This window comes from Micropterus salmoides, unplaced genomic scaffold (genome assembly GCF_014851395.1).
Source record: "Micropterus salmoides isolate LMB-PRFRI ecotype aquatic unplaced genomic scaffold, ASM1485139v1 Ms_hic_scaffold_3, whole genome shotgun sequence".
Classification (NCBI taxonomy): Eukaryota; Metazoa; Chordata; class Actinopteri; order Centrarchiformes; family Centrarchidae; genus Micropterus; species Micropterus salmoides.
The window spans coordinates 34,209,628-34,235,681 of NW_024042261.1; the positions used below are offsets into that span (position 1 = coordinate 34,209,628).

At 39.7% G+C, this 26,054-nt stretch overlaps 8 protein-coding genes across 9 annotated transcripts; all 8 read left to right on the forward strand.

Moving 5' to 3' along the window:
* Positions 1–889: 889 nt before the first annotated feature.
* Positions 890–25,693, forward strand: LOC119882611 (claudin-4-like). 2 transcript variants are annotated; one of them, XM_038692726.1, is made up of 2 exons: positions 890–1,052; positions 24,367–25,693. In XM_038692726.1, exon 2 carries the CDS (start codon positions 24,394–24,396, stop codon positions 25,027–25,029), a length of 636 nt encoding a protein of 211 aa, XP_038548654.1. In that variant the 5' UTR covers positions 890–1,052; positions 24,367–24,393; the 3' UTR covers positions 25,030–25,693. The 2 variants fall into 2 exon arrangements, with proteins under 2 accessions (XP_038548654.1, XP_038548655.1); XM_038692727.1 differs by lacking the exon at positions 890–1,052 and adding an exon at positions 9,178–9,313.
* LOC119882614 (claudin-4-like) lies at positions 2,569–3,814 on the forward strand. The gene has a single exon (XM_038692731.1). The coding sequence runs from the start codon at positions 2,745–2,747 to the stop codon at positions 3,366–3,368; it is 624 nt and encodes a 207-aa protein (XP_038548659.1). The 5' UTR covers positions 2,569–2,744; the 3' UTR covers positions 3,369–3,814.
* LOC119882617 (claudin-4-like) lies at positions 4,285–6,638 on the forward strand. The gene has a single exon (XM_038692734.1). It carries the CDS (start codon positions 4,622–4,624, stop codon positions 5,207–5,209), a length of 588 nt encoding a protein of 195 aa, XP_038548662.1. The 5' UTR covers positions 4,285–4,621; the 3' UTR covers positions 5,210–6,638.
* LOC119882615 (claudin-4-like) lies at positions 6,834–8,038 on the forward strand. Its single transcript, XM_038692732.1, has one exon. The coding sequence runs from the start codon at positions 6,969–6,971 to the stop codon at positions 7,590–7,592; it is 624 nt and encodes a 207-aa protein (XP_038548660.1). The 5' UTR covers positions 6,834–6,968; the 3' UTR covers positions 7,593–8,038.
* LOC119882616 (claudin-4-like) lies at positions 8,150–11,920 on the forward strand. Its single transcript, XM_038692733.1, has one exon. It carries the CDS (start codon positions 8,844–8,846, stop codon positions 9,429–9,431), a length of 588 nt encoding a protein of 195 aa, XP_038548661.1. The 5' UTR covers positions 8,150–8,843; the 3' UTR covers positions 9,432–11,920.
* Positions 12,065–13,355, forward strand: cldnf (claudin f). Its single transcript, XM_038692724.1, has one exon. The coding sequence runs from the start codon at positions 12,166–12,168 to the stop codon at positions 12,913–12,915; it is 750 nt and encodes a 249-aa protein (XP_038548652.1). The 5' UTR covers positions 12,065–12,165; the 3' UTR covers positions 12,916–13,355.
* LOC119882613 (claudin-4-like) lies at positions 14,373–16,065 on the forward strand. Its single transcript, XM_038692730.1, has one exon. The coding sequence runs from the start codon at positions 14,465–14,467 to the stop codon at positions 15,095–15,097; it is 633 nt and encodes a 210-aa protein (XP_038548658.1). The 5' UTR covers positions 14,373–14,464; the 3' UTR covers positions 15,098–16,065.
* LOC119882612 (claudin-4-like) lies at positions 16,861–18,055 on the forward strand. The gene has a single exon (XM_038692728.1). The coding sequence runs from the start codon at positions 16,948–16,950 to the stop codon at positions 17,578–17,580; it is 633 nt and encodes a 210-aa protein (XP_038548656.1). The 5' UTR covers positions 16,861–16,947; the 3' UTR covers positions 17,581–18,055.
* Positions 25,694–26,054: the final 361 nt, after the last annotated feature.

Consider the following 26,054-nt stretch of genomic DNA (forward strand, 5'->3'; position numbering starts at 1 on the left):
ATAACCTTTTGAACACAGTGTAAACTTTACAACCACTACTTTTTGCTACCCAATTTTTAAACTGTGAATCGGAAATTCTCCCTTGTAGTCACCCCTTGCACATTTAAAATGGCTGTAGTATTTCTGGATGTCTATACATGTGTATTTTAATTGTAAATTGAAAAACTAGAACTCTTGTCTGCACTGCCCGCTGAACCAGCTAGTTCAACTGAAGGGTTGGAAATTTGAGTGAGAGCCAAAGTCAGTCGTTACTGCGAAGCCTGGGCTTGCCCTAGACTACCTGCTGACACTTGTCACTTCAGCTCCCTTTGGCATTTTCTCACGGCTGCTGGAGTCAAGTCTTCTACCTGTTTCCGCATTAATTACTTATTAAAATATATCAACTGAACACTGAAATCTCAACACTTTTCACACCCTTTACTTTCAAAAACACTGAGTTCCACATATTAGAATGACTTTCTTCACTGTCAATCCGATTTTTTAAAATGAAACACATACAAGATTATTCAGTATCTGATACAGTTCTTTGTAGTTTTTGCATGTGTATTAGTACCTTGTTTACAACATGTTACTTTTTCAGTTACATTAGACATGTCATTGTGGCCTCTCTGAGGGCTATCAGGATCTGCATATCAGCACTCATCTCAACGTGAAACCATCTCTCCTCAGATTCTTAATTGTGGAAATTCCTCACTGCCTCCTTGCGTGTGGAACCCAATCTCCATAGCCAGGCTGAAGTAGCTTTAATGATCCTACCTTGGATAAAATAGAGGCATTATAGTCCTAACAGCACTTTTGGCTCTTGAACACTACCTCTATTCATTTCAGAAACAATCTGATTCTCTCTCTACCTCTCTTTGCCCCATCTCACTATTCCCTCTTTTTGCAACAGTCTGTCAACTGGAATCACTTGGCATAGTGTTTGCCATTTCCCCAACATCTCCCTCTTGCTGTCTTCCCGCTGCTGTGGAAAACTATCGATAAATCAAGTGGGAGCCCTGGACTGCAGAGTGCACGTTTTTCTCCCAAGACAAACCTGGTATCCCTGCAAGGTCAGCTTTGATCTCTTTTTTTCAGCTGCAGTACATGTTTTCTGTTCATGCATGCTCATATAAAATACTTCTATTCTGATTGAACAAATAGGGCTCATAAGAAAACAATCATTGATCAATCATTGAATGACATCATTATTAAAAATCTTGAGGTCTCATTACAGAAATATTTTTATGGGCATGTCCTTACGTTGTGCCAGCAATGCTATTTTGTTACACCACTGTGTGAGTAGGCCTGTTTAAATCAGTGTAATCAATTAATTCCATGTGGATGTAATATGTACTTGACTGCTTTGTTTGTGCACTAGGACTGATATCAGAATGGTTTGAGCATTTACCCAACCAGCTGCATTCTGTGGTTTATAGTTTATCAGAGTGACTTATTTATTTATTAAGGACAACATAAGTTAAAAATTAAAAGTTTAACAATATGCCCAATTTAATGTTTGTGACATCAGCAGTTGTAATGCTTTTTTGCATAGCTGCAATAGGAGCCACAAGTTTGGCTTCAACTAGTTTAGTAATTTTCACAGTAGTGAAATTCTGTGTACTAAATATTATATATAAAACTAAGAAACTGTGATGTAAGGAAGAAAATTGTATTTTTATGCACTTACATAGGCCTACATATTCTGACATAGGTTTTCACTCGTACAATTTTCAGTCTGTACACTTGGGCAAATGTGGAAAAATGTAGTTTGTGTTTTCTGCCTTTGTCTCAGACTGAAAATCCGACATCTGAAAAGATCAGAGACCAACGTTCAAAGGTTAATAGACTACATCATTAGCAAAATCCTGACAAAAGGTTTTTTTGTTATTTTTCAAAAAATCTAAACTTGAGAGTTCTTTGTTTTTAATTAAAGGCATTTTAGTCAAGTTATACGTTCATTTCCACTCTTTAGGCTTCCATTAAAAAGTGAAAATGACAGATTTAACTTGACTAAAATGAGTGTCTTGTACTGACATAAGAAGGTAGAAAACACACATTCCCTGCTTACCCAATAATCAATGTTTGATGAAAACCCTGAAATCTTTCATTTAAATTACAAATGAAATACTATGTGATCCTCAACAGCCTGAAAAGTACAATATTTAAATCTAGGAAGAATTATGAAAACTACTTAACTAACCTTAACTTGTTTAAGGTTACTAACTAAGTAATCTTAAACAAAGCTGTTCACTGTTCCTGAAAAGGACATTTTGTAGATTTATGACTTTCACTTCACAACAGCACAGCAGTGTTTTCTGTCACTGTTACCGTAGTACATAACAGAAAATATGTCAAAAGAAAAACCTAGTACTTACCTCATGACCAATACTACAGTTTTGAGGGTGTGGCTGATGCTATTTTTTTAAAGCCTGCTAAACGGATCTCAGTACCTATTAGTCACAGTGTGCTTGTTTTTGTGTTTTTTTTCTGCATTGATTACTGAACTGAGCAAAAAACTGACATGATTACACATGCCCACGGCTGGGAGTGGGGAGATGGGGGAGATCATCACGTCACAGTTTTTTGTGACAGTGTGTGTGTGTGTCAAGCCGCTCCTAGGTTAAGTGTATAAAAGACCAACTGCAGCCTTGCTTAAACATTTACTCTTGGGGATCTCTCCAGCAAGACATTACTGACTTCCAGAGATACAACTTTTGGACCCTTTTTTTTGGACAACTGTGCGAGAAGCTTCCTGAGGAGATATGGTGTCAGCTGCTCTTCAGATGTTGGGCACTGCCCTGTGCATTATTGGCTGGATAGGTACCATCATTGTCTGCGCCTTGCCGCAGTGGAAAGTGACAGCCTTCATCGGTCAGAACATTGTCACTGCTCAAACCAGTTGGGAGGGCATCTGGATGTCCTGTGTGGTCCAGAGCACAGGGCAGATGCAGTGCAAGGTTTATGACTCAATGTTGGCCCTTTCCAGTGACCTCCAGGCTGCCCGCGCCCTCATCATTATCGCTATCCTTGTCGGTATCTTCGGCATCCTCCTGGCCATCGCAGGGGGCAAATGCACCAACTGCGTGGAGGACGAGGGCCCCAAAGCCAAAATTGGCGTGACATCTGGTGTGGTCTTCATTATTGCCGGTGTTATGTGCCTCATTCCTGTGTGCTGGACAGCAAACACCATCATCAGGGATTTCTACAACCCATTACTGATGAGCTCTCAGAAAATGGAGCTTGGAGCTTCTCTCTTCATTGGCTGGGGTTCTGCTGGCCTCCTCATCCTGGGTGGTGGACTCCTCTGTTCCAACTGCCCTCCCAAGGATAACCACTCTGCCAAGTACTCAGCTCCCCGTTCAACTGCACCTAAGGGCTATGTCTGAGGAGGGAAAAGCCAAATGACAAGACGAAGAGACTGAAAAGGACTTGAATCAATTGCTTTGTGGTCCATACTATTGATTCATATTGTCACAACAAGTATGATTTATATTTCACAGTGATTTTATTGTGATCGAAATTTAATTTGATACTTTCATGTTGAGTTACAGCAATTTAGTATATGTTCAATCAGTGCTAAGATAAAGAGATGTGCACCACACCCAAAAAACTGTATGCGGACTGAGTGACAAAATACCCACTCAGTGGGAGTGAAAAATATACACATTGGAACAACATTTGACACATTACTTTCGTTATTTGAATTGTAAAACTATTTTGTAATTGTACCTAGCTTTCATTAATTTGTGTCATTTTATATTTCATTTCATTTTAAGTCTTTTTCATCTGACTGCCTGAAACTGTAAATAAACATTTTTTCATCAACATTGAATTATTATGTTTTGGACATTCTTTTGAATTTTATAACATGGTATTGAAAGAGCTTCATCTTAGGCTAAAATGGAGGCTTCAGAAAGAAATGATGGGATAGGGCTCTGCTATAGAAAATCCATGGATTTTAGCTGATTGTCTTTTATAAAAGTAATACAAAATTCTACATATTATCAACCAAAAACAAAACCTCAATACTCCTAATTGCTTTACACTGAAATTAGGAGTGTAGGCAGACAAAAGAAGAGTGAAACAATTAAACTTAACTGAGACGTAATATGAATAACAACATGTGTACATGAGTATGTAAAACACCTCAAAACACACTCTACATTATATGCACATCTAATACAAGGTTGTTTATCAAGTAGTCTTTTCCTATTATTATCATCAATTATGAGATGAGATTTTTACAGGAAACCTAAATTTTGTGACTTTACCTGTCCAACACTGCCCCTAGCTGTAAAGAGAATAACTTTTTTTTAAGTGTTTTTAGCTTTTATTCTCGTTCAGAACTGAAACTTCAATCCATGTCACAGAAGTCTTGTTTTTTAAAAATAAATTTCCTTAATTGTTTTCAGTGTCTTTTATTTGTACCTGACCTTAAAGCTTTGGATTCTAGCAAGTCAGCAGAGCAGAAGGTCACTGGGTCTCTGTTTGTGTGTAAACTCCTTCTAGCCAATGGGACAATGGTATCACATAACCTCATTTCTGTGTGTTCTAACAAAACAAGCTATAAATACAAGCATACATCATTCCACTCGTCTTTCTTTTTGGATTTGAAGATAAGAGGAACAAAGCTGGCAAAATGGTTTCTCAGGGGATTCAGATATTTGGTATGTTGATGGCTTTAATTGGCTGGTTCATGGTGATTGTGGTGTGCGTCTTGCCCATGTGGAAGGTCACTGCTTTCATCGGAGCTAACATCATCACAGCTCAGATCATCTGGCAGGGCATGTGGATGAACTGTGTGGTGATGAGTACAGGCCAGATGCAGTGCAAGGTGTATGACTCAATGATGGCCCTGCCCCAGGACCTGCAGGCAGCTCGTGCCATGATCATCATCTCCATCCTGACTGGAATATTTGGAGTGATCTTTTCAATCGCTGGTGGAAAATGTACTAATTTCATTGAGGAGGAGCGATCCAAGGCGAAGGCTTGCATCCTGGCTGGAGTTTGGTTCATCATCTCGGGGTTGCTTTGTCTCATTCCAGTCTCCTGGTCTTCCAACTCCACCATCATCAACTTCTACAATCCGCTCGGGATTGAACCTCAGAGGTATGAATTAGGAGCGGCACTGTATATCGGCTGGGCAGCTGCTGCACTGCTGCTGATTGGAGGGGAGCTACTTTGTTGGAACTGCCCCCCCAACACCCCCACTTCATACCCAAATTGACACCTGTGAAGTCAGTGTCCACATCAAGACTATATGTATGAGTTGGTTAAAACCTCCTAAATGGACTTACAAAGCTTAAATATATAGTCACATGAAGTATATGTAACATGTAATGACAGCTTACCACCAGATTGCAGTTGGTGTATGTGTCTAAGTGACCTTTCTCACAGTTTACATCTTGTCAAGCAAGTGCAACTGACAGCATAAACAATGACTTTATTCCATCAGCAGGGCCCTCGGCAGGGGTGTAGCACAAAATTCTGGGCCCCATACAAGTCTCTGTGGGCCATCTTCCTCTCTTGGTCCCTGTCTCTCACGCGTCTTTTGAAAAAAGTTGACAAATAATTGAGCTAACAACTGTAACAATTAAACTGTTCTTACCACATTTAAACAAGTAATAACAAGGGCATCAATTTGTGTTGAAAAGTGGCTCAGATTAGGGAAAATTGGAACATTTAACATTTAATTTCCTGCATTCTGGACGTATTTCCGCTACAAATTAAAGTGGAAATGTCTTTATTTATATAAAGGGAAACAAAATCAACGGCACTGTAAGCAGAGGAGATGATAATGCAGCAATGCATTGACATGATACAGTATATCCATAGTGTGTGAGGAGGTTACTGCAGTGTAGTTTCCATAGGAAACAGGATAGAGGATAAATCACTTCCTGTAACAAAGTCATAAGGTGTTCAATGAAAAAAGCAAGCACCAGGGACCAGATGGGCAAGATTTTTTGTGCACAATACTGGGTAAGGTGTGGGAAAAATTGAGTTTGTTTACCCAACAGGGGTATCTACAATATAGGTCATGTAGTTTAATGTATTTAAAGTGCAAAGTGACAGTATAGTTGTCTCGACTGCCTTTCTGTATCTCATCACTCCATCAATGCTGAAACTGATCTCTCTTTTTAATCGTGGTGCAGATTGTGTGTCTTAATTCGGCCACATCCTGTGTCTTGATCTTTGCATCTGCTTTCTGGTTTCTGTTCATCAACACCAGCCATACAGCAAACGTTCAACATCAGGGACCAAGCAACTAGTGGACTGATTAACTGTGTGTCTTATCCATTTTTGGTTTGTACCACGATTTTAGCCTATTTTTTTTATCTATATAGACAGCTATAGCTCAGTAATTTAACAGATTATAAAAGCATACAAGAAACAACATTATGAAAACTACTTAACTAACCTTAACTTGTTTAAGGTTACTAATTAAGTAACCTTAAACAAAGCTGTTCACAGTTCCTGAAAAGCGGACATTTTGTAGATGTGTGACTTTCACTTCACAACAGCAGAGCAGTGTTTTCTGTCACTGTTACCGTAGTACATAATAGAAAATATGTCAAAAGAAAAAACTTGTACTTACCTCTTGACCAATACTACAGTTTTGAGGGTGTGGCTGATGTGTGCTATTTTTTTAAAGCCTGCTAAACGGATCTCAGTACCTATTAGTCACAGTGTGCTTGTTTTTGTGTTTCTTTTCTGCATTGATTACTGAACTCAGCAAAAAACTGACATAATGACACATGCCCACGGGTGGGAGTGGGGAGATGGGGGTGATCATCACATCACAGTTTTTTGTGACAGTGTGTGTGTGTGTCAAGCCGCTCCTAGGTTAAGTGTATAAAAGACCAACTGCAGCCTTGCTTAAACATTTACTCTTGGGGATCTCTCCAGCAAGACATTACTGACTTCCAGAGATACAACTTTTGGACCCTTTTTTTTGGACAACTGTGCGAGAAGCTTCCTGAGGAGATATGGTGTCAGCTGCTCTTCAGATGTTGGGCACTGCCCTGTGCATTATTGGCTGGATAGGTACCATCATTGTCTGCGCCTTGCCGCATTGGAAAGTGACAGCCTTCATCGGTCAGAACATTGTCACTGCTCAAGCCGCTTGGGAGGGCATCTGGATGTCCTGTGTGGTCCAGAGCACAGGGCAGATGCAGTGCAAGGTTTATGACTCAATGTTGGCCCTTTCCAGTGACCTCCAGGCTGCCCGCGCCCTCATCATTATCGCTATCCTTGTCGGTATCTTCGGCATCCTCCTGGCCATCGCAGGGGGCAAATGCACCAACTGCGTGGAGGACGAGGGCCCCAAAGCCAAAATTGGCGTGACATCTGGTGTGGTCTTCATTATTGCCGGTGTTATGTGCCTCATTCCTGTGTGCTGGACAGCAAACACCATCATCAGGGATTTCTACAACCCATTACTGGTGAGCTCTCAGAAAATGGAGCTTGGAGCTTCTCTCTTCATTGGCTGGGGTTCTGCTGGCCTCCTCATCCTGGGTGGTGGACTCCTCTGTTCCAACTGCCCTCCCAAGGATAACCACTCTGCCAAGTACTCAGCTCCCCGTTCAACTGCACCTAAGGGCTATGTCTGAGGAGGGAAAAGCCAAATGACAAGACGAAGAGACTGAAAAGGACTTGAATCAATTGCTTTGTGGTCCATACTATTGATTCATATTGTCACAACAAGTATGATTTGAATTTCACAGTGATTTTATTGTGATCGAAATTTAATTTGATACTTTCATGTTGAGTTACAGCAATTTAGTATATGTTCAATCAGTGCTAAGATAAAGAGATGTGCACCACACCCAAAAAACTGTATGCGGACTGAGTGACAAAATACCCACTCAGTGGGAGTGAAAAATATACACATTGGAACAACATTTGACACATTACTTTCGTTATTTGAATTGTAAAACTATTTTGTAATTGTACCTAGCTTTCATTAATTTGTGTCATTTTATATTTCATTTCATTTTAAGTGTTTTTCATGTGACTGCCTGAAACTGTAAATAAACATTTTTTCATCAACATTGAATTATCATGTTTTGGACATTCTTTTAAATTTTATAACATGGTATTGAAAGAGCTTCATCTTAGGCTAAAATGGAGGCTTCAGAAAGATATGATGGGATAGGGCTCTGCTATAGAAAATCCATGGATTTTAGCTGATTGTCTTTTATAAAAGTAATACAAAATTCTACATATTATCAACCAAAAACAAAACCTCAATACTCCTAATTGCTTTACACTGAAATTATATATATTTTTTTAATTTTAGAGTGTAGGCAGACAAAAGAAGAGTGAAACAATTAAACTTAACTGAGACGTAATATGAATAACAACATTTTAATAGAGTATGTAAAACGCCTCAAAACACACTCTACATTATATGCACATCTAATACAAGGTTGTTTATCAAGTAGTCTTTTCCTATTATTATCATCAATTATGAGATGAGATTTTTACAGGAAACCTAAATTTTGTGACTTTACCTGTCCAACACTGCCCCTAGCTGTAAAGAGAATAACACTGCAGATGTTTTCATTTTTAAGTGTTTTTAGCTTTTATTCTCGTTCAGAACTGAAACTTCAACTCCTACCTAAATTAATTTTTTGTCTCTTATTTGTACCTGACCTTAAAGCTTTGGATTCTAGCAAGTCAGCAGAGCAGAAGGTCACTGGGTCTCTGTTTGTGTGTAAACTCCTTCTAGCCAATGGGACAATGGTATCACATAACCTCATTTCTGTGTGTTCTAACAAAACAAACTATAAATACAAGCATACATCATTCCACTCGTCTTTCTTTTTGGATTTGAAGATAAGAGGAACAAAGCTGGCAAAATGGTTTCTCAGGGGATTCAGATATTTGGTATGTTGATGGCTTTAATTGGCTGGTTCATGGTGATTGTGGTGTGCGTCTTGCCCATGTGGAAGGTCACTGCTTTCATCGGAGCTAACATCATCACAGCTCAGATCATCTGGCAGGGCATGTGGATGAACTGTGTGGTGATGAGTACAGGCCAGATGCAGTGCAAGGTGTATGACTCAATGATGGCCCTGCCCCAGGACCTGCAGGCAGCTCGTGCCATGATCATCATCTCCATCCTGACTGGAATATTGGGAGTGATCTTTTCAATCGCTGGTGGAAAATGTACTAATTTCATTGAGGAGGAGCGATCCAAGGCGAAGGCTTGCATCCTGGCTGGAGTTTGGTTCATCATCTCGGGGTTGCTTTGTCTCATTCCAGTCTCCTGGTCTGCCAACTCCACCATCATCAACTTCTACAATCCGCTCGGGATTGAACCTCAGAGGTATGAATTAGGAGCGGCACTGTATATCGGCTGGGCAGCTGCTGCACTGCTGCTGATTGGAGGGGGGCTACTTTGTTGGAACTGCCCCCCCAACACCCCCACTTCATACCCAAATTGACACCTGTGAAGTCAGTGTCTACATCAAGACTATACGTATGAGTTGGTTAAAACCTCCTAAATGGACTTACAAAGCTTAAATATATAGTCACATGAAGTATATGTAACATGTAATGACAGCTTACCACCAGATTGCAGTTGGTGTATGTGTCTAAGTGACCTTTCTCACAGTTTACATCTTGTCAGGCAAGTGCAACTGACAGCATAAACAATGACTTTATTCCATTTAGTTGTGTCAGCAGGGCCCTCGGCAGGGGTGTAGCACAACATTCTGGGCCCCATACAAGTCTCTGTGGGCCATCTTCCTCTCTTGGTCCCTGTCTCTCACGCATCTTTTGAAAAAAGTTGACAAATAATTGAGCTAACAACTGTAACAATTAAACTGTTCTTACCACATTTAAACAAGTAATAACAAAGGCAACAATTTGTGTTGAAAAGTGGCTCAGATTAGGGAAAATTGGAGCCTTTAACATTTAATTTCCTGCATTCTGGAGATATTTCCGCGTGGAAATATCTTTATTTATATAAAGGGAAACAAAATAGATAACAGCAGATAACAATTCATAAATTTAAAAATATAACAGAATATAATGCAGTAATCAGCTGTAATTTTTGGATGATGCACATGTTTCGTCTATACTTACATTGCATTGCATGTTTTCTTATTGTGCAATAATTCTCATAGCCTTTTCATTTGTTAGTTAACATTTCCTGGCACAAGTTATTTTTCAGAACATTTTTAACAAATGCTTTCAAAAAGTAATGGGGACAAAATCAGCCATTTCAAAATGTGGTGGGGACATGTTCCAGCATCCCCAGTGTAAATTACACTTTAATAATTATATTTATAATAATAATCTGGGATTTGTGCTTAAATCTGCACAGTTTAAAATCTCACAACATTTCAACCCTCTTTTCTCAACATGCTGTATCCTACAATTACTTTACTATGGTTACTATGGTTACTATGGTACTATGGTTGTTATAAGTTTTAGTGGCATCTAGTGGTGAGGTTTGGGAATTACAATCAGAGGCTCACGGTGCATTCACATGCTCCTCGAATGGTCCCATTTCCCGAGTTGTGAAGTCGCTCTTCCAATTTCAGTGTGTGTTCACGTGCTCTTGCGTCGGAATGTGGAATCAACATGGATGCTACTACAAAGATGTGTTGGATTAGCATTATCAGAGCATATCAACAACATGCAGACACCTAGTTGACTTTACATGGATAGCAAATTAACCGTTATAACCATATTATAAATTACATGCAAAATATGTATATAAAATACGTGATTTGCCACAAATCAAAGTTCTGTATACGTCTTTATTTCCCTTGTACACTTTATTTCTCTTTTTGAAATAAAGACTTGAGGAAGTATTATATAAGTATTGTATTATAGTATCATTGTATCTTTTTATATCTTTTGTGTACTTGTAAATTTTTTCTGATCTCCTTACTTTTCATATATTTATATTACTATTTATGTTATGTGTACTATAACTGCTACTAATAACAATACATGTTCTTCTTGTTCTTCTTCTTCGGACGTATTCAATGTAATGACGAAACTCCGTAGAGCCGTTTGTCCATTTGGCTAGTGTAGAAAGATGGCCATGCAACATGGTGAAGTCCATGTAAGGGGATCCGATGTTTATACACCACATGAAAGCATTTGTGTCAATAGATCCTCCTAAATACTACACACTGAACCTTTAAATAGCCTTTGCCATGACTATCATGCTTTAAATAACATTATTTTCTTCATGAAGGAAATAAGCATAGTGGCATTTCACCAGAAATGAAGATTGAGGGAATTAAAATCAACGACACTGTAAGCAGAGGAGATGATAATGCAGCAATGCATTGACATGATACAGTATATCCATAGTGTGTGAGGAGGTTACTGCAGTGTAGTTTCCATAGGAAACAGGATAGAGGATAAATCACTTCCTGTAACAAAGTCATAAGGTGTTCAATGAAAAAAGCAAGCACCAGGGACCAGATAGGCAAGATTTTTTGTGCACAATACTGGGTAAGGTGTGGGAAAAATTGAGTTTGTTTACCCAACAGGGGTATCTACAATATAGGTTAACAGATTATAAAAGCATACAAGAAACAACACATCAGCTTAATTTGATCAAACTAATTAGTGACAAAAAATATCATCTAGTGAAAACACTGCACAGAAGGAATAAAGAGAAACTCACAAAATCTTTCCATCCTTACCTCCAAAATTGTCTGTGTTGTTGCAAACACAATAGAGTAAAATTCTTCATAGTCTATATGCAATTCTCTATTATGAACAACAGAGTAAGCACAAACTTTTGTTGTGCTTGCTTATCAGTTGTGTGTTAAGATGCCCAACCACTAGTAAAGAGCTTGTTTGTGTAAAAAAAATACAACTACACTTAATTTGATCATTTGCCATCCTTTATAGTCTGATCTGGTTTTAGGATATTTGAAGTCACTAAGGGCTGTTCTGCAGAGACATCTGCATATGATAGTGAGTTTTCCAAGAACAAAAGCGAGGAATTGTTTAAACCTGGGTGCCACTCCCTTTGTTCTCGGAGAAGGAATCTTGTTTGACCAGTAGAACTCACCTGACACCAATACAGCCCTCCTCCTGTACATTCTCTGACAAACAACAAGGGAGAGAGCTGTGTCACTCCGAAAGAGAACAAGACCTGTGTGCTGAAACACTTCTCTCTCCTGTCGCAGACGAAGCCTCTTCACCATGGGGAGGATTGGCAAGGAAGTGGCAGCATTGGTTTTAAGTATCATAGGCCTTATTGGAGTGGCGGTGACTGCTGGGATCCCCATGTGGAGAGTAACTTCCTACATTGGAGCCAACATTGTGACAGGCCAGATAGTGTGGGATGGTCTATGGATGAACTGTGTGATGCAGAGCACTGGGCAGATGCAGTGCAAGCTGGAGTCGTCTATTATGACACTGACTGCTGATCTGCAAGCCGCCCGAGCCCTGGTCATCATCTCCCTCGTGTTCTGCTTCGTCGGTGTCGCGATCACCTTTTATGGAGCCAAGTGCACCGGCTGCATCAAAAAGGATTCATCAAAAGCCAAGGTGGTGATCCTGGGTGGCATTCTCATCATTATTTCTGCTATCCTGGTCCTGATCCCCGTCTGCTGGTCTGCAGCTGTCACCATCGCAGACTTTCAGAACCCATTGGTCATTACAACACAGAAGAGGGAACTCGGATCCGCCATCTACGTCGGCTGGGGCTCTGCTGCAGTTCTTCTGATCGCTGGGATCATCCTAACCACATCATGTCCTCCTCAAGAAGCCAAGTATGGATATCCAGGCTACCCACCAGCACAATTGTACCCTTACGCAGGTCCATTGACAAACCAGGCAACGTATGCTCCTGTGTATGCTCCCCCGTCCACATACACAGGCACTGGAACATACTTACCCGGCAAACCGTATGGAGCACCTACCACATACTCTGCTAGACAGTTCATCTAATAACTAAAAAGACAGAAAGATGATAAAGACTGAGATTTCTGCCATGATTGCTTCAATAACTTCTTATGCCTTTAGGACGTGAAATTGCACCAAAATACACATAGTTTTCCCTAGAGGATGTTATGTGTTCATATACAATGTTGAGATTTAAACTTATTCACTCAAAAATCACTGTGACCTTTGATTATTAAAAATCTTTCATTAAATGTTTTCTCATTTGGATTGATTTTGAGCTCTAAAATACTTAATGACGTCTTGAAGCGGAATACTGTATCAACATGGCTGTGAAGGTTGCATTGCTTTTTCATAAGGAAGTCTGTGTCGATATATTTATTTCCTTGTTATGCGGAGCAGACTTTGTAAAGTTTGTTTTCTGTAAATGCCACTTTACTTATGAGATTTTTTGAAAGAATTTTAATAAAATGTTTCGAGTATTTTTACATCTGTTTGTCGAGTCTTTTTTACAAAATATTTTACTAGCATTGTTATGAAATGTTTCCTGTGAAGATGAGCTCGGACATTTTACAATGTCAGAGCCCTGTATATGTCTGTGTCTGGGTGAGTGAGAGGCAGAAACAAAATAAGCCAATATCATTTTTCTTCTATACATGTATAAGAATTATAATAAAGGATTTTCTAAAACATTTTATTACATTTTAATGACTGTGCGTCATTGTACTATAATCCGTCCATACTATAAATCCATCAGCGCTGTATAAGTTATTCTCAAGCTAACGTGATTATAAGGAAGTTTTCCATGTGTTCTGACCGTGTGAAGTGCTCTCTGTTTAGAACCTACATTACACCATTATGTACTGCTCAGTTGTGGTCTAACTATAAGAAAAAGAGTATGCAGAGGCTTAAGGTAGCATATTCTGATGCAATGAGGCTGCTGCTTCATGTCCCTAGGTGAAAAAAATATAGAGAGGTTTAAAATATAAAAAAGAGGTTTACGCAGTGATCAAATTACCTGCAACATTGATCTGCATACCTTCATTCTGACTGGAAAAAAAACATAAATTTCTAGAATCGTTTGGAAAACATATAGACTGATGATTAAACAGAAGCAATGGGTAAAAGCAGGACAATCAAACCATAAATGGATGTTCCGTCTGTCAACGTCTGACATCCGGTGAACTCCCATCCTTGTTGTTTTGTTTTTTTTAAACCTGAAACCAGTGACTGGACTTGATTTTCCGGTTACTTGCCCAACCAAAGGTTGGCCACTGGTAGGTCATTGTTTCAATGAGGAATCTTGTGCCTCTTTGCAGGCTTAATTTACATAGACTCGTTTAAGATTGCTCTTGATCTCATCGAAACTATCCCCAGTCCACATAATGTGAAGAATCTTGTTGGGCAGATACCTGCTCTAAATGTAGTGATGTTTCACGTCAGAGGGAAGGACGAGTTCTGACTCCACCTTCAAGACAGACAGCTTTATAACCAAAGAAAATGTGCCACGGTCTCCATTCAACTCTACAACCAAAGACCTGCTCCTGAAACCTTCAACGTTTTTGCTTCTGTTCAGTGACTCAAACAAGACTTCAACATGGTGTCGATGGGACGACAGATGCTGGGCTTAATCCTGGCCATCATTGGCTTCCTGGCGACCATCATTGTGTGTGCCTTGCCCATGTGGAAGGTCACAGCCTTCATTGGAGCCAACATAGTGACAGCGCAGATCATCTGGGAAGGCTTGTGGATGAACTGTGTGATGCAGAGCACAGGCCAGATGCAGTGCAAGATCTATGATTCTTTGCTGGCTCTACCTCAGGACCTTCAGGCTGCCAGAGCTCTTGTGATCGTTTCCATCATCGCTGCTGCCTTTGGTGTCATCCTGGGCATCGTGGGAGGCAAGTGCACCAACTTTATGCAGGATGAAATTTCCAAAGTCAAGGTGGCCATTGCTGCTGGAGTCGTCTTCATCATTGCCGGTGTTCTTGTCCTCGTCCCTGTCTGCTGGTCTGCCAACACCATCGTCAGAGATTTCTACAATCCCCTTTTGACCGACCCTCAGAGGAGAGAGATGGGGGCTTCGCTCTACATCGGCTGGGGTGCAGCTGGGCTTCTCATCCTGGGTGGTGGTCTCCTCTGTAGCTCCTGCCCTCCCAAAGACAGCCCAGAGTATCCAGTCAAGTACTCCGGTGTGAGGTCGACAGCAACCAGCCAAGCCTACGTCTGAGAGATCGATTCTCTTGAGAAAGACTGCAAATTATTTTACTTTTGTTAGGTGATCCTCCTTCATTGTGAGTTTCTCACTTTTTTGTGACATACAGTGAGAACAAATTTACTGAGAAATTCAGATTTCTTTGGTGGAGGCAAGAGTGTTTCTTGAGGAAAGAAAAACACTGTGGTATGAAACTACAGTACTGGCAAAAAAAACTCTTTCAGTATACTGACTGGACTGAATGAGAGCTATTCAATATCAAACTTATAACAAACTAAATTTGCCTCTGAATGTTAAGTAAATCTATGCTGTGCTAGAATAATGTTAATGGTTGATAAAAGCTATGATTGACAGAAATTTTTACTTTACCACTGATACATTGTGAATTTACTGTAGATAATATTTTACAAATATCTTATAAACCATATGCAGCACCAACCAAATACTATTAATATCTATTGCACTATAATTGCAATATAATATAATAACTATTAATATCTTTTGCACTATAACTATTATAATTGAAAGGACAGAAAGAGAATAAAGACTGAGATTTCTGCCATGAGGCCTTCACAAACTTGTTATCCCATTATAGAAAGTAAAATTGCACAACACTACACATTGTATTTCTAGAGGATGGTATGTGATCCAATACATTGTTGTGATTTAAAATTAATTTACTCAAACAGTCACTGTGACCTTTGATTATTATAAATCTTTCATATTTTTATTTCTTTTGGATTGATTTTTTGCATTCAAGTAGAAATATTTGCAGTTCATGATGTCTGGAATATTGTATCAACATTTTTGTGAAGGTTGCATTGTTTTTTCATAAGGAAGTCAGTGTCAATTTATTTATTTCTTCGTCATACAAAGCAGATTTTGTAGAGTGATGATTATGATGTGGTTTTTTTTGTAAATGCCACTTTATTTTTCGAGATTATATAACAGAATTTCAATAAAACATTTGTGGTATATTCACATCTGTTTGTGGAGTCATTTTCACAAAGTATTGTTACTTGCAATGTTATGGATTGTGATCTCTGAAAATGAGCTCAGACATTTTACAAGGTCAGAGCACTTCTTTGTGTCTGTGTATTGGTGAGTAAGAGGAAGAAACTAAATAAGCTAAAATCAATTTTCTTCTATAAATCTATAAGAATTATAATAAAGGATTTTCTAAAACAATATTTTATCTAATTTTAATGACTATGTTATTTTAGTTTAAACTGTAAGGGGCTTACTAAAATCACTGAAATACACAAAGTAACACAATACACCTAGTAAAAATAATAATATGGGTTAGTGATCTAACTAACTGTGACATTTATCCGGTATTTTCCTTCAGATTGAAAAAAAACATGAATCAATTCCTAGAATCATTTGGAAAATATATAGTAATGATTAAACAGAAGTAATGAGTAAAAGCAGTAAAATCGAGCCGTAAATGAAGGTTTCGTCTGTTGACGGCTGCCATCCGGGGACCCTCCCACCAATATTGGTGTGTTTTTTTTAAAACCAGAAACCCTTGACTGGATCTGATCTCTGGTAAACTGCCAAATCAATGGTTGGCCACTGGCAGATCACTGTTCCTCTTTACAGGCCACATTTACAGAGTCGTTTAAGACTGCTGCTGATCTCATCGAAACTACTCCTAGTCCACATACAAATAATGTGAAGAATCTTGTTGGGCAACTGTGACTGGTTTCAGGTCAAAGGGAAGAATGTTCTGACTCCACCTTCAAGACAGACAGCCTTATAACCGAAGAAAATGTGCCACGGTCTTCATTCAACTTGGGCTGTGCTGACCTGCTACTGAAACCAACTTTTTTGCTTCTGTTCAGTGACTCAAAGAAGAACTCATCATGGTGTCGATGGGACGACAGATGCTGGGCTTAATCCTGGCCATCATTGGCTTCCTGGCGACCATCATTGTGTGTGCCTTGCCCATGTGGAGGGTCACAGCCTTCATTGGAGCCAACATAGTCACAGCGCAGATCATATGGGAAGGCTTGTGGATGAACTGTGTGATGCAGAGCACAGGCCAGATGCAGTGCAAGATCTATGATTCTTTGCTGGCTCTACCTCAGGACCTTCAAGCTGCCAGAGCTCTTGTGGTCGTTTCCATCATCGCTGCTGCCTTTGGTGTCATCCTGGGCATCGTGGGAGGCAAGTGCACCAACTTTATTGAGGATGAAATTTCCAAAGTCAAGGTGGCCATTGCTGCTGGAGTCGTCTTCATCATTGCCGGTGTTCTTGTCCTCGTCCCTGTCTGCTGGTCTGCCAACACCATCATCAGAGATTTCTACAATCCCCTTTTGACCGACCCTCAGAGGAGAGAGATGGGGGCTTCGCTCTACATCGGCTGGGGTGCAGCTGGGCTTCTCATCCTGGGTGGTGGCCTCCTCTGTAGCTCCTGCCCTCCCAAAGACAGCCCAGAGTATCCAGTCAAGTACTCTGGTGCCAGGTCGACAGCAACCAGCAAAGCCTACGTCTGAGAGATCGATTCTCTTGAGAAAGACTGCAAATTATTTTTCTTTTATTAAGTGACACTCCTTTATTATGAGCTTCTTACTTGATTGTGACAGCAAGAACTTATTTTCTGGGAAATTAAGATTTCTTTGGTGGAGGCAAGAGAGAGCGTTTCTTGAGGAAAGAAAGACACAGTACAAAGATGTGATGTGAAACTACAGTCCTGGCAAGAAAATCTTCAACAGCAACAGTATAATGACTGGACTGAATGAGAGCTATTCTATATAAAACTTGTATCAAACCTAATTTTCCTCTTTGCAATAGAAGGATATTGCTATGATTGACAGAAACTTGTACTTTACCACTAATACATTGTGAATTTATTGTATAAAATATTTTACAAATATCTGTATTCGCAAAATAACAAAAGACTGCTTTTGTTTACTGAAGTTAGTGATTTTTAATAACACATTTAATAAATGATATTCTTAATAAGAATAAGTGAAGTGCCTATTCTTTTGTTCACAAAGAGTTGACTTATGTTTTGTTCATCTTTTTTTGCTGTGACTAGTTGTAAGCATCACATTTGTTATAATCCACTACATGCAATGGTCCATTTATCTTAGAAACACTCTTTAAAGGAAGCAAAATTGTCAAGGTTTAGAATTCAAAGAGGTCACAAACTAGAAAGTAGGCTATAACTAAGCAGAAGGCAGTGTATTCAAAAACATCCAGCAGTTTGCTTGAATTCTTCACGGTGAAGTTCTTCTAGTTCAACTAGTTCAACCAGTTTTACAGTGTTGAGCTTTTTCATAGAACTGGAGCTCATAGAACTGGCTACGGTGTTTGTTTTAAATGCATTGAAGGTGGGGTTGGGGTATGTAATTCAAAGCTTCTTGATATTAGAACTTGAGAGCCAAATAAATAAACCCCTCCATTCAGAGCTCATTCTGAATATATGGCCAAGCATTGCCAAGGCCACGATACTAACAGCTGGGCAAAGTGGCAGAGTCCAGTGACCTGCTGTCTGAGGGTAACGCTAGCTGAGACAAAACAAACATTTTAATAAACGTCTTCAAACGAACAACATGCAAACACACAAACACAGCATCCAAAACACATCACAGTAAAAATGAGCAAGTTTAGATTTTTTTTTTTTAAATTTGAGATGTTGAGATTGTTTTTACAAAACTAAAGTGACCAAAGACAAGGTCATAGGTTTGTTGATAAGGTAACATTACATAGCATAGCATTTTGAATCAACATGTGCTAGCAAACTTGTGTTTTCAGGTCTTTGTGGCTATAAAACTCTTCACAATCATTGTACAGACAAATACCATGATGTAGAGCTAACAACGACACCATGTAATGTAACTAACTAATGTTACAAAGTTGTGGGTTAGTAAACAGTTGCTACAGTTGCTGCTGCGAAGCTAACATGCAGAGATGACAAGATGGTTTACCAGAGCCAGCACACCAGCTCCAGACAGTGATTCTAACAACGCTTCTGCTACTATAGCTAACATCACAACAACAGACAAAACAACAGGCCACTAATGTTACCCACCTGTTAAGAAGAAATAGGGCAACCTTCACACCCGTCTTTATGCACTTCAACTCTCCAACAGTCTCTCTAACGGTCTTTCCACCATGTTGTGTGGCTTGGTTATTTTAACCCAAACCATGATTTTCCCATGCATATAAGTAAAGGTGGGTTCTGAATCAAACCAATAGGAGGATGATACATTGTTTAAATTTTCCAACTGGTCCGAGTTTGTACGGAAGCCCTAAGCGGCCATCGATTCAAATTTTTTTTTTCACTCCGTTTTCCCGTGATAATGGAATAATTATCTTGAGATCTTGAGCTAACGAATGTTTTTTTACTGTGATAACGAGATAATTTTCTCGTGATCTCGAGATAACAAAACACTAAACACAGGAGTAGGCAGAAATGTTTCTTAGTTGTAATTTCAATAGCTTCAGTTGGTAGAGCACACAACCTATTAAAAATCTTTTTCATAATCCTCTTCAACAAAGTTCTCATGAAGAAACTGTTTCAGATGCTCGTGCGGGACTGGGTGCATCCCGGCAATTGGTCCACAACCATCAACCTTTGGACTTCCCGATCATTCCCAACAAGCTGGCTAGCAGCAGCGATAATGTAGGAAGCTGGACAATCAAATCCACCTGGTCCGCGTTATCTCTCTATCTGTTTCTCTGCCGGTGTTAAGAGCTTCCACACAGCTGGCCACATGTTTAAGCTTTTGTGTGTGTGTATAAAGCCTCCTGCGTACTCTTTTGGATCCGCAGGGTCGCTCTGTGAACAGACAGGTAAATAAGAGCTCTGCAAGTAAACACCTTGCTATAAGTAGTAACCATGGCAATGGCTTCTATGCTACTGAATCTCTGCAACTGTATTTTCTTTATAGACTAGGCCTATAGAAAACATTTAATATAGGCTATCTAGTAGAAATTATTGAAAGAAGTGTTTATTTTTGTGCTGTTTGCTTTATGGACACCGCTGACTGAACAATGTAATCAGTAGGTTTTTTTGTAGGCTATAGGGGTAATTTTTGGACTTTTGCACTATAGGCTATAACGTTACACCTACTTACTTTCATTCCGTGAACATGTGTGTGTGTGTGACTTTTTTTGATACTTTTGATATGACTGATGCTTGTCTGTAAATATAAAATTTGAGCAAACTCTGTATGGCTCATTCTATTCCTTTAAGTGTAACGTAGGCATATATGTACTGTATGTGCTAGGATAGCTAGCCTAGGCCATTTCTCAGGAGTTTTTGACTGTGCACCCATAGCCGCATAGTCTTCCTTCAAAAATCAGTGTTAGACTACTTAAATGCTTTGTCCCAAATGTCTGTAGATGAACATATACCTGGTTTGGTACCAGTTACATCAAAAAAATAGGGTTAGTCCACAAAATTAGCGGTCTGGTGGTTTGCGTGAATAAGGCGTCCTGGGATGGAATTAAATCCCAATCTGAATTTTTGTGCCAGTACTCATGGACTGATGATGCATTTTTTTTTTACTTTCACCCAACACTGCCCAACTATTAGCTGGAATCCATTTTATTGTTGAATATTTGGAAGAGAAAATGTTTTTAAACAATGAAAACGATAGTATGCTTTCATTTTATTTGTTAAAGAACCAGAAATGAACAGCTTCAGAATTCACTTGACAGTGGTCTAAGACCACCCCTTCGTCTGTTTGTCTGGCTAAACAGAACCTAATCTTGACATCATAAAATGTATTAATTATCTAACAGTGAATGATTTTGGAAGGCACAGACAAATGATGATGCCTTCTTGACGATTGGGCCGTCAGATCAGAATACTTCTATGTGTTGTTCAATAGGACAGTTACAAACATGCTACTGCATAGATGTTGTCAGTGTTGTATCATCCAGGAAATGACCTCTGAATTTCTATCTTCCAAAACATCTCATGACAAACATGATGTCAGTTCAGCTTTACAGGGTGTTTCACTGATGTGAACACACCCTGTTGTGTTGCATTTTACCTGGTATCACATTCCTGAATTGCCCTCTGTGACTAGAGAGAATCTACCTGAACTTATTATGGATTAACTATCGTTTGCCAAATGCTTTGATGTCAGAGTATCATGGTCTGTCATGGTTTCAGCAAATGAATCATTAACAGCGAAAAAGTGTTTTTCAACTTTCAATGTGATGTTACGTATGTTATACCCGATCATGGTGTTTGATCAGTAACACTTTATGTTTAGCTTTTTAAAAGCTTTTATATTTTTTTGCATGTACCTATGGGTATTCTTACAAGGAGACTTCAGACCATTTGGCATTATGTTTAAAGTCTTAAAAAAATCTGAAACTAAAACTAAAAGAATCCAAGTTGTTTATTGAGTTAATAATAAAACTAAGCTAAATTGAAAGCAAAATCTGTCAAATTGTAACATAGACAACATGTTTGGGAAAGTGGTCGATTTCAGTTTGTTTTGGTTCTATTTTTTCCACAATAAGTCACCTTTTCTTTGAAAAGCGCTGAGTTTCCCCTCAACGCTTTCATAAAAACTGAAATACGAACAGACTGAAAAATCTCTGCAGCGTTGTCTTCCGCCATGTTGTCATTGACCCAGCGTCTGATTCTGGGAGACGCTGTACAGTGTTTGCCATGAGATTATAACAGCGCAGTTAACCATACCCGGTTATCATGGTAATTAAAATGTGTACGGTAGTAGTAACCGTCGGGAATTTTACCATGGTTTGCCATTTCCCTAGTATCTTCAAACAGAAGGTAGAGGAGCGCAAGGTCTCTAATGGAGTTTTTCCATTACCAGTACCAGCTCAACTTGCCTCGACTCAACTCTACTCGACTCGGTTTGGCCGTGCTCCATTTTCCATTGCAGATAGTACCCAGAGATAGCACCCCTCAATGTAGCTGGTCTCATAGCGACGCCACACACAACTGCCGCCACATAATGTTCAATGCGACACACACACCAGCGACCCACACAGCTTTCTCTTTATTTAAATTAAAACGTTTCAACATTAAACAGTATGAAAACCTTCCAGCTGTGTTTTCCTCTGCCGTTGTTGCTGCAGCGGTCTGTGTGATGGCGGGAGCAGAGGGCGGCTGGCCGGCCTCAAATGCTCCTCCCGTGGGTTGCCGCGGGCATCCCCCACAGCCACTTGCAGAGCTCCTCACCTCCGAAAACTTTCAAGCACATTTTTGTTCTGCCATCACTTTTCGTAAAACTGTCAATATTCGAAATCTACACCGCTGATTTCTCACCTCAAAACTGCTCAGAAGTGGATTTAGTGATGAAATTACATACGAAAACTGTAAAATATAACACTTTCTGTTGCTGGCCTCTGTCTGGCGCAATGATGATGCAGTGAATAGTAATGATTCTCTCTGACCAATCAGTAGTCTGCTGTGTTTTCACATCACATTTTAGTATCGCCTCAGCTCGCTTGGAACCTCGACAAAGGTGATACCAAAAAAAGTACGTGGAAGCAGGTACAGGTACAACTTTTCCACAATGGAAAACCAAACAAAGGCGAGCCGAGGCGAGTCGAGCTGGTACTGTGCAGTGGAAAAGGGGCTTAAGATCCACCAGCTCCGTGATGTTGTCATGAAGGAGTGAAAGAGGACTCCAGTTGTAACCTGCTGTGAAGCTCTGGTGAACTCCATGCCCAAGAGGGTGTAGGCAGTGCTGGAAAAATAATGGTGGCCACACAAAATATTCTTTGGACCCAAATTTGACATTTTCATTCAGGGGTTTACTCACTTTTGTTGCCAGCGGTTTAGACATTAAGGACTGTGAGATGTATTATTTTGAGGGGGCGGCAAATTTTTATACAAGCTGTACACTCACTACTTTACTTTGTAGCGAAGTGTCATTTTTTCAGTGTTGTCACATGGAAAGAAATAATCAAGTATTTACATAAATGTGATGGGTGTACTCACTTTTGTGAGATGCTGTTTATGAAAATTCATCTGTGGTTATTTAAACTGAGACAACCTGTTTGTCAGGTACTTACCAGAGATAACTATCCAGGGAACAGACATGTTGACTCAGGGACTTAAAATCCTGTTGGCAGATCTGTTCAGTAAAGCATGACCTGCTTTTTAAGTTCCACCCAACACTGTCAAGGTTTGCTACATTAAAACTTGGGAAGAAATTGATTAAAGTAATTGAAAGGGGGTTTTCTAAAGATGACATAAAAGTTTCACCAAAGTTAAAAACATAGTTAATGTTAATCATTCCCCTTAGAATCTTAGATATTTGGGTGTAAACTGATTTTGAAAGATGGTTTATATTTTAAGCGTTAATGTTCAAAATGACAACATTTTCCATGGTGTCCGTATTATTGCATTGGACTTCTTCAGTTCTGACAGTCAGTCAGAACTGAAGAAGTCCTTTGGATGAGGGACGAAACGTCTTCCAGTATCTTCAACCAAGTCCAGTTGCCCTTGATTTTAACCTTCGTTGGATAACTATGACCTGGATGACTGAGAATCTTCATAGACATCTTATGACAAAATAATATATTTTTTATCTAAAAGATCTGTTTTATGAACTTCTTTGTTAAGTACTGTATTTGTAATTGAGAGCAAAATACACCTTGACTCCCACCTAGTGGCTCATTGCCTCTATTGCTAAACCTTTCCAAAATGTTTATCTAATGACATCACTTTCAGGAAACAACATGACAGCTTCATGGAAACAGTTACTGTTGTCACACAGGCACTTTGTATCTTTATAGCTAGTTTTGATCTATCCTTTCTTATCATACCTTATCATATCCCTTTTTGTAGATTGTAATGGAAAGCTATACATTAAGTTTACCTAATGCAGAACTACATGTTTCAGTTTTATATCATTGAATTGTAGGGTATATTTATATGACATAAAGGATTGTTGACTTGTGCACTGTCCCTCATACTTGTCATATTTATCAAAGCAGATTCTGTATGGAGTAGGACATTATGTGTAAAGCTGAGCTAATGATACTTTAAGTTTCTGGTATTTGACTGTGTCCATGAATATAAGTGTGATCTTCTCTGTCAACAGATTTGTGATGTTATAAACTAATCAATAAGAACAACTGAGGCTCATTAAGTTTATTCTTTTAATAATCAAAGTGAAGACTGAATGAAACATATCATAGAGGAAAATACTGTGCCTTCTAAGCTGATCACTTTATTCTAACAGCAACGTGTCAGGATGTGATAAAAGGGAGATTACTATCTATCCATTCTGAATAAAAATCTAAAATGTTTTTGTTCCTCTCCACCATCTGTTCCCCAGGGCGTGAAAGAGTCTGCTCGGTGTCCCATGGCTCTGCAGGAGCTGGGTATCAGCCTTTCATTGATAGGCGTTGCTGGGACCATCCTGATCTGCGCTCTGCCCATGTGGAAGGTGACAGCATTCATCGGCACCCATCTGGTGGTCATGCAGGTGTTCTGGGAAGGTCTGTGGATGACCTGTGTCAGTGAGTACACAGGTCAGCTGCAGTGTAAGCTTTATGATGCCCTGCTGGACCTGTCACCAGACCTCCAGGCTGCCCGTGGCCTCATCTGCATCAGCCTGGTGCTGGAATGTTTGGGATTCCTCATCTTTCTTCTGGGAGCACGCTGCACCAACTGCCTGAGCCACCCAAAGATCAAGGCTCGGGTGGTGCTGGGCTCTGGCACCACCTTCTGCCTGGCAGCCCTCACCACCATAGTTGCTGTTTCCTGGACGGCCAACTCCATCATCAGGGACTTCCACAACCCTCGTGTCCCTGAGGTGCTGAAAAGGGAGCTCGGAGCAGCCATATATATAGGCTTTGTGACATCTGGGCTGCTGTTCTGTGGGGGAGCCATTCTTTGCACAAGCTGCCCACCACAGAGGGCACAGTTCCCCTCCAGTGGGTACACACGGGCCAGGACAGCCGCACACAGCAGCTACGCCATCAAGAACTATGTGTGAAGTGAGGACAGAGTACTGAACACAGATCAGCCCATGTGTTTCAATACTGAAAACTCATCACAGACAACCACTTTAGCAAAAGTGTATTTGACTGTGATACAACATGGTCAGTCAACTACAGATACATGCAGACCATATATAGATATTAAAAAACATGTTTAAATATGAAGAGACTACAGGCATGCTTTGCAATGCATTCTAATGTGTTGTATTTTTCTACGGGGTGAGACACATGGATTTGGCCATTGTAAATATAGTTACTTTACGTCTGTCCAGAATGGCGTCAATACCAGCCATTTACAGATATTTGTCAGTGTTTGTCATGAAATGTGCAGGTGAATTATTAGATCTCCATTTAGGGGAAATCTATTTCACTGTTTGTCTGATTCAGCTATAATTAACTTGTTTTTTTTATCTTTTGAAATAGCTAATAGGTCTTCTGAAGGACTTTGTTGCCAACTGCTTTCATAAAGAAAGTCAAAGAATTGATTTGTACCCCTGCTCTACCTGAATGTGTATGCATTTATAATCAGTAGAAAATTACATTAATCATGTTTTAGTCACCAGATTTAGTGAAAATTATATACAGAGAACATTTTCTATACTAAAAGTTTATGTGCTTGTGATCTGCATCTTGAAATTCAAAATAAACACTGCAAACATGTGCCAGTTGAATCAGTCTTTTGCAGTGAGAAAAGTATTACAATCAAATAAGGTTCCAGTTGGTGTCATTGTTTTTCTCCACCCACTCTACCAAGGGAGACAGCTGCACTGCTACTGTGAGAACACAAATCCCAATATCAGTAAGAACTTGTGGCTTCTCTTGAATGCGGCATTAGAAACATGACAGAGTGGCTGAAAAACTGGAGCACAGTGGAACCTTTGTTTTTCACTCTACGCATAAACTGGGAGAAAGGGATTGTTTTGAAACCATGGCAGAGAAAACAGAGGGATTTCCCTCCTCCACCCAGCTGCAGTCACGCCGTGCTTTCTTCTTTTCATAAATGCAGAGGAACCGGTTTCCC

Bases quoted from the DNA above. Each gene is read 5' to 3' on its own strand.
- LOC119882611 (XM_038692726.1), top strand. From the start codon at position 24,394: ATGGCTCTGCAGGAGCTGGGTATCAGCCTTTCATTGATAGGCGTTGCT.
- LOC119882615 (XM_038692732.1), top strand. From the start codon at position 6,969: ATGGTGTCAGCTGCTCTTCAGATGTTGGGCACTGCCCTGTGCATTATT.
- cldnf (XM_038692724.1), top strand. From the start codon at position 12,166: ATGGGGAGGATTGGCAAGGAAGTGGCAGCATTGGTTTTAAGTATCATA.
- LOC119882612 (XM_038692728.1), top strand. From the start codon at position 16,948: ATGGTGTCGATGGGACGACAGATGCTGGGCTTAATCCTGGCCATCATT.
- LOC119882614 (XM_038692731.1), top strand. From the start codon at position 2,745: ATGGTGTCAGCTGCTCTTCAGATGTTGGGCACTGCCCTGTGCATTATT.
- LOC119882613 (XM_038692730.1), top strand. From the start codon at position 14,465: ATGGTGTCGATGGGACGACAGATGCTGGGCTTAATCCTGGCCATCATT.
- LOC119882617 (XM_038692734.1), top strand. From the start codon at position 4,622: ATGGTTTCTCAGGGGATTCAGATATTTGGTATGTTGATGGCTTTAATT.
- LOC119882616 (XM_038692733.1), top strand. From the start codon at position 8,844: ATGGTTTCTCAGGGGATTCAGATATTTGGTATGTTGATGGCTTTAATT.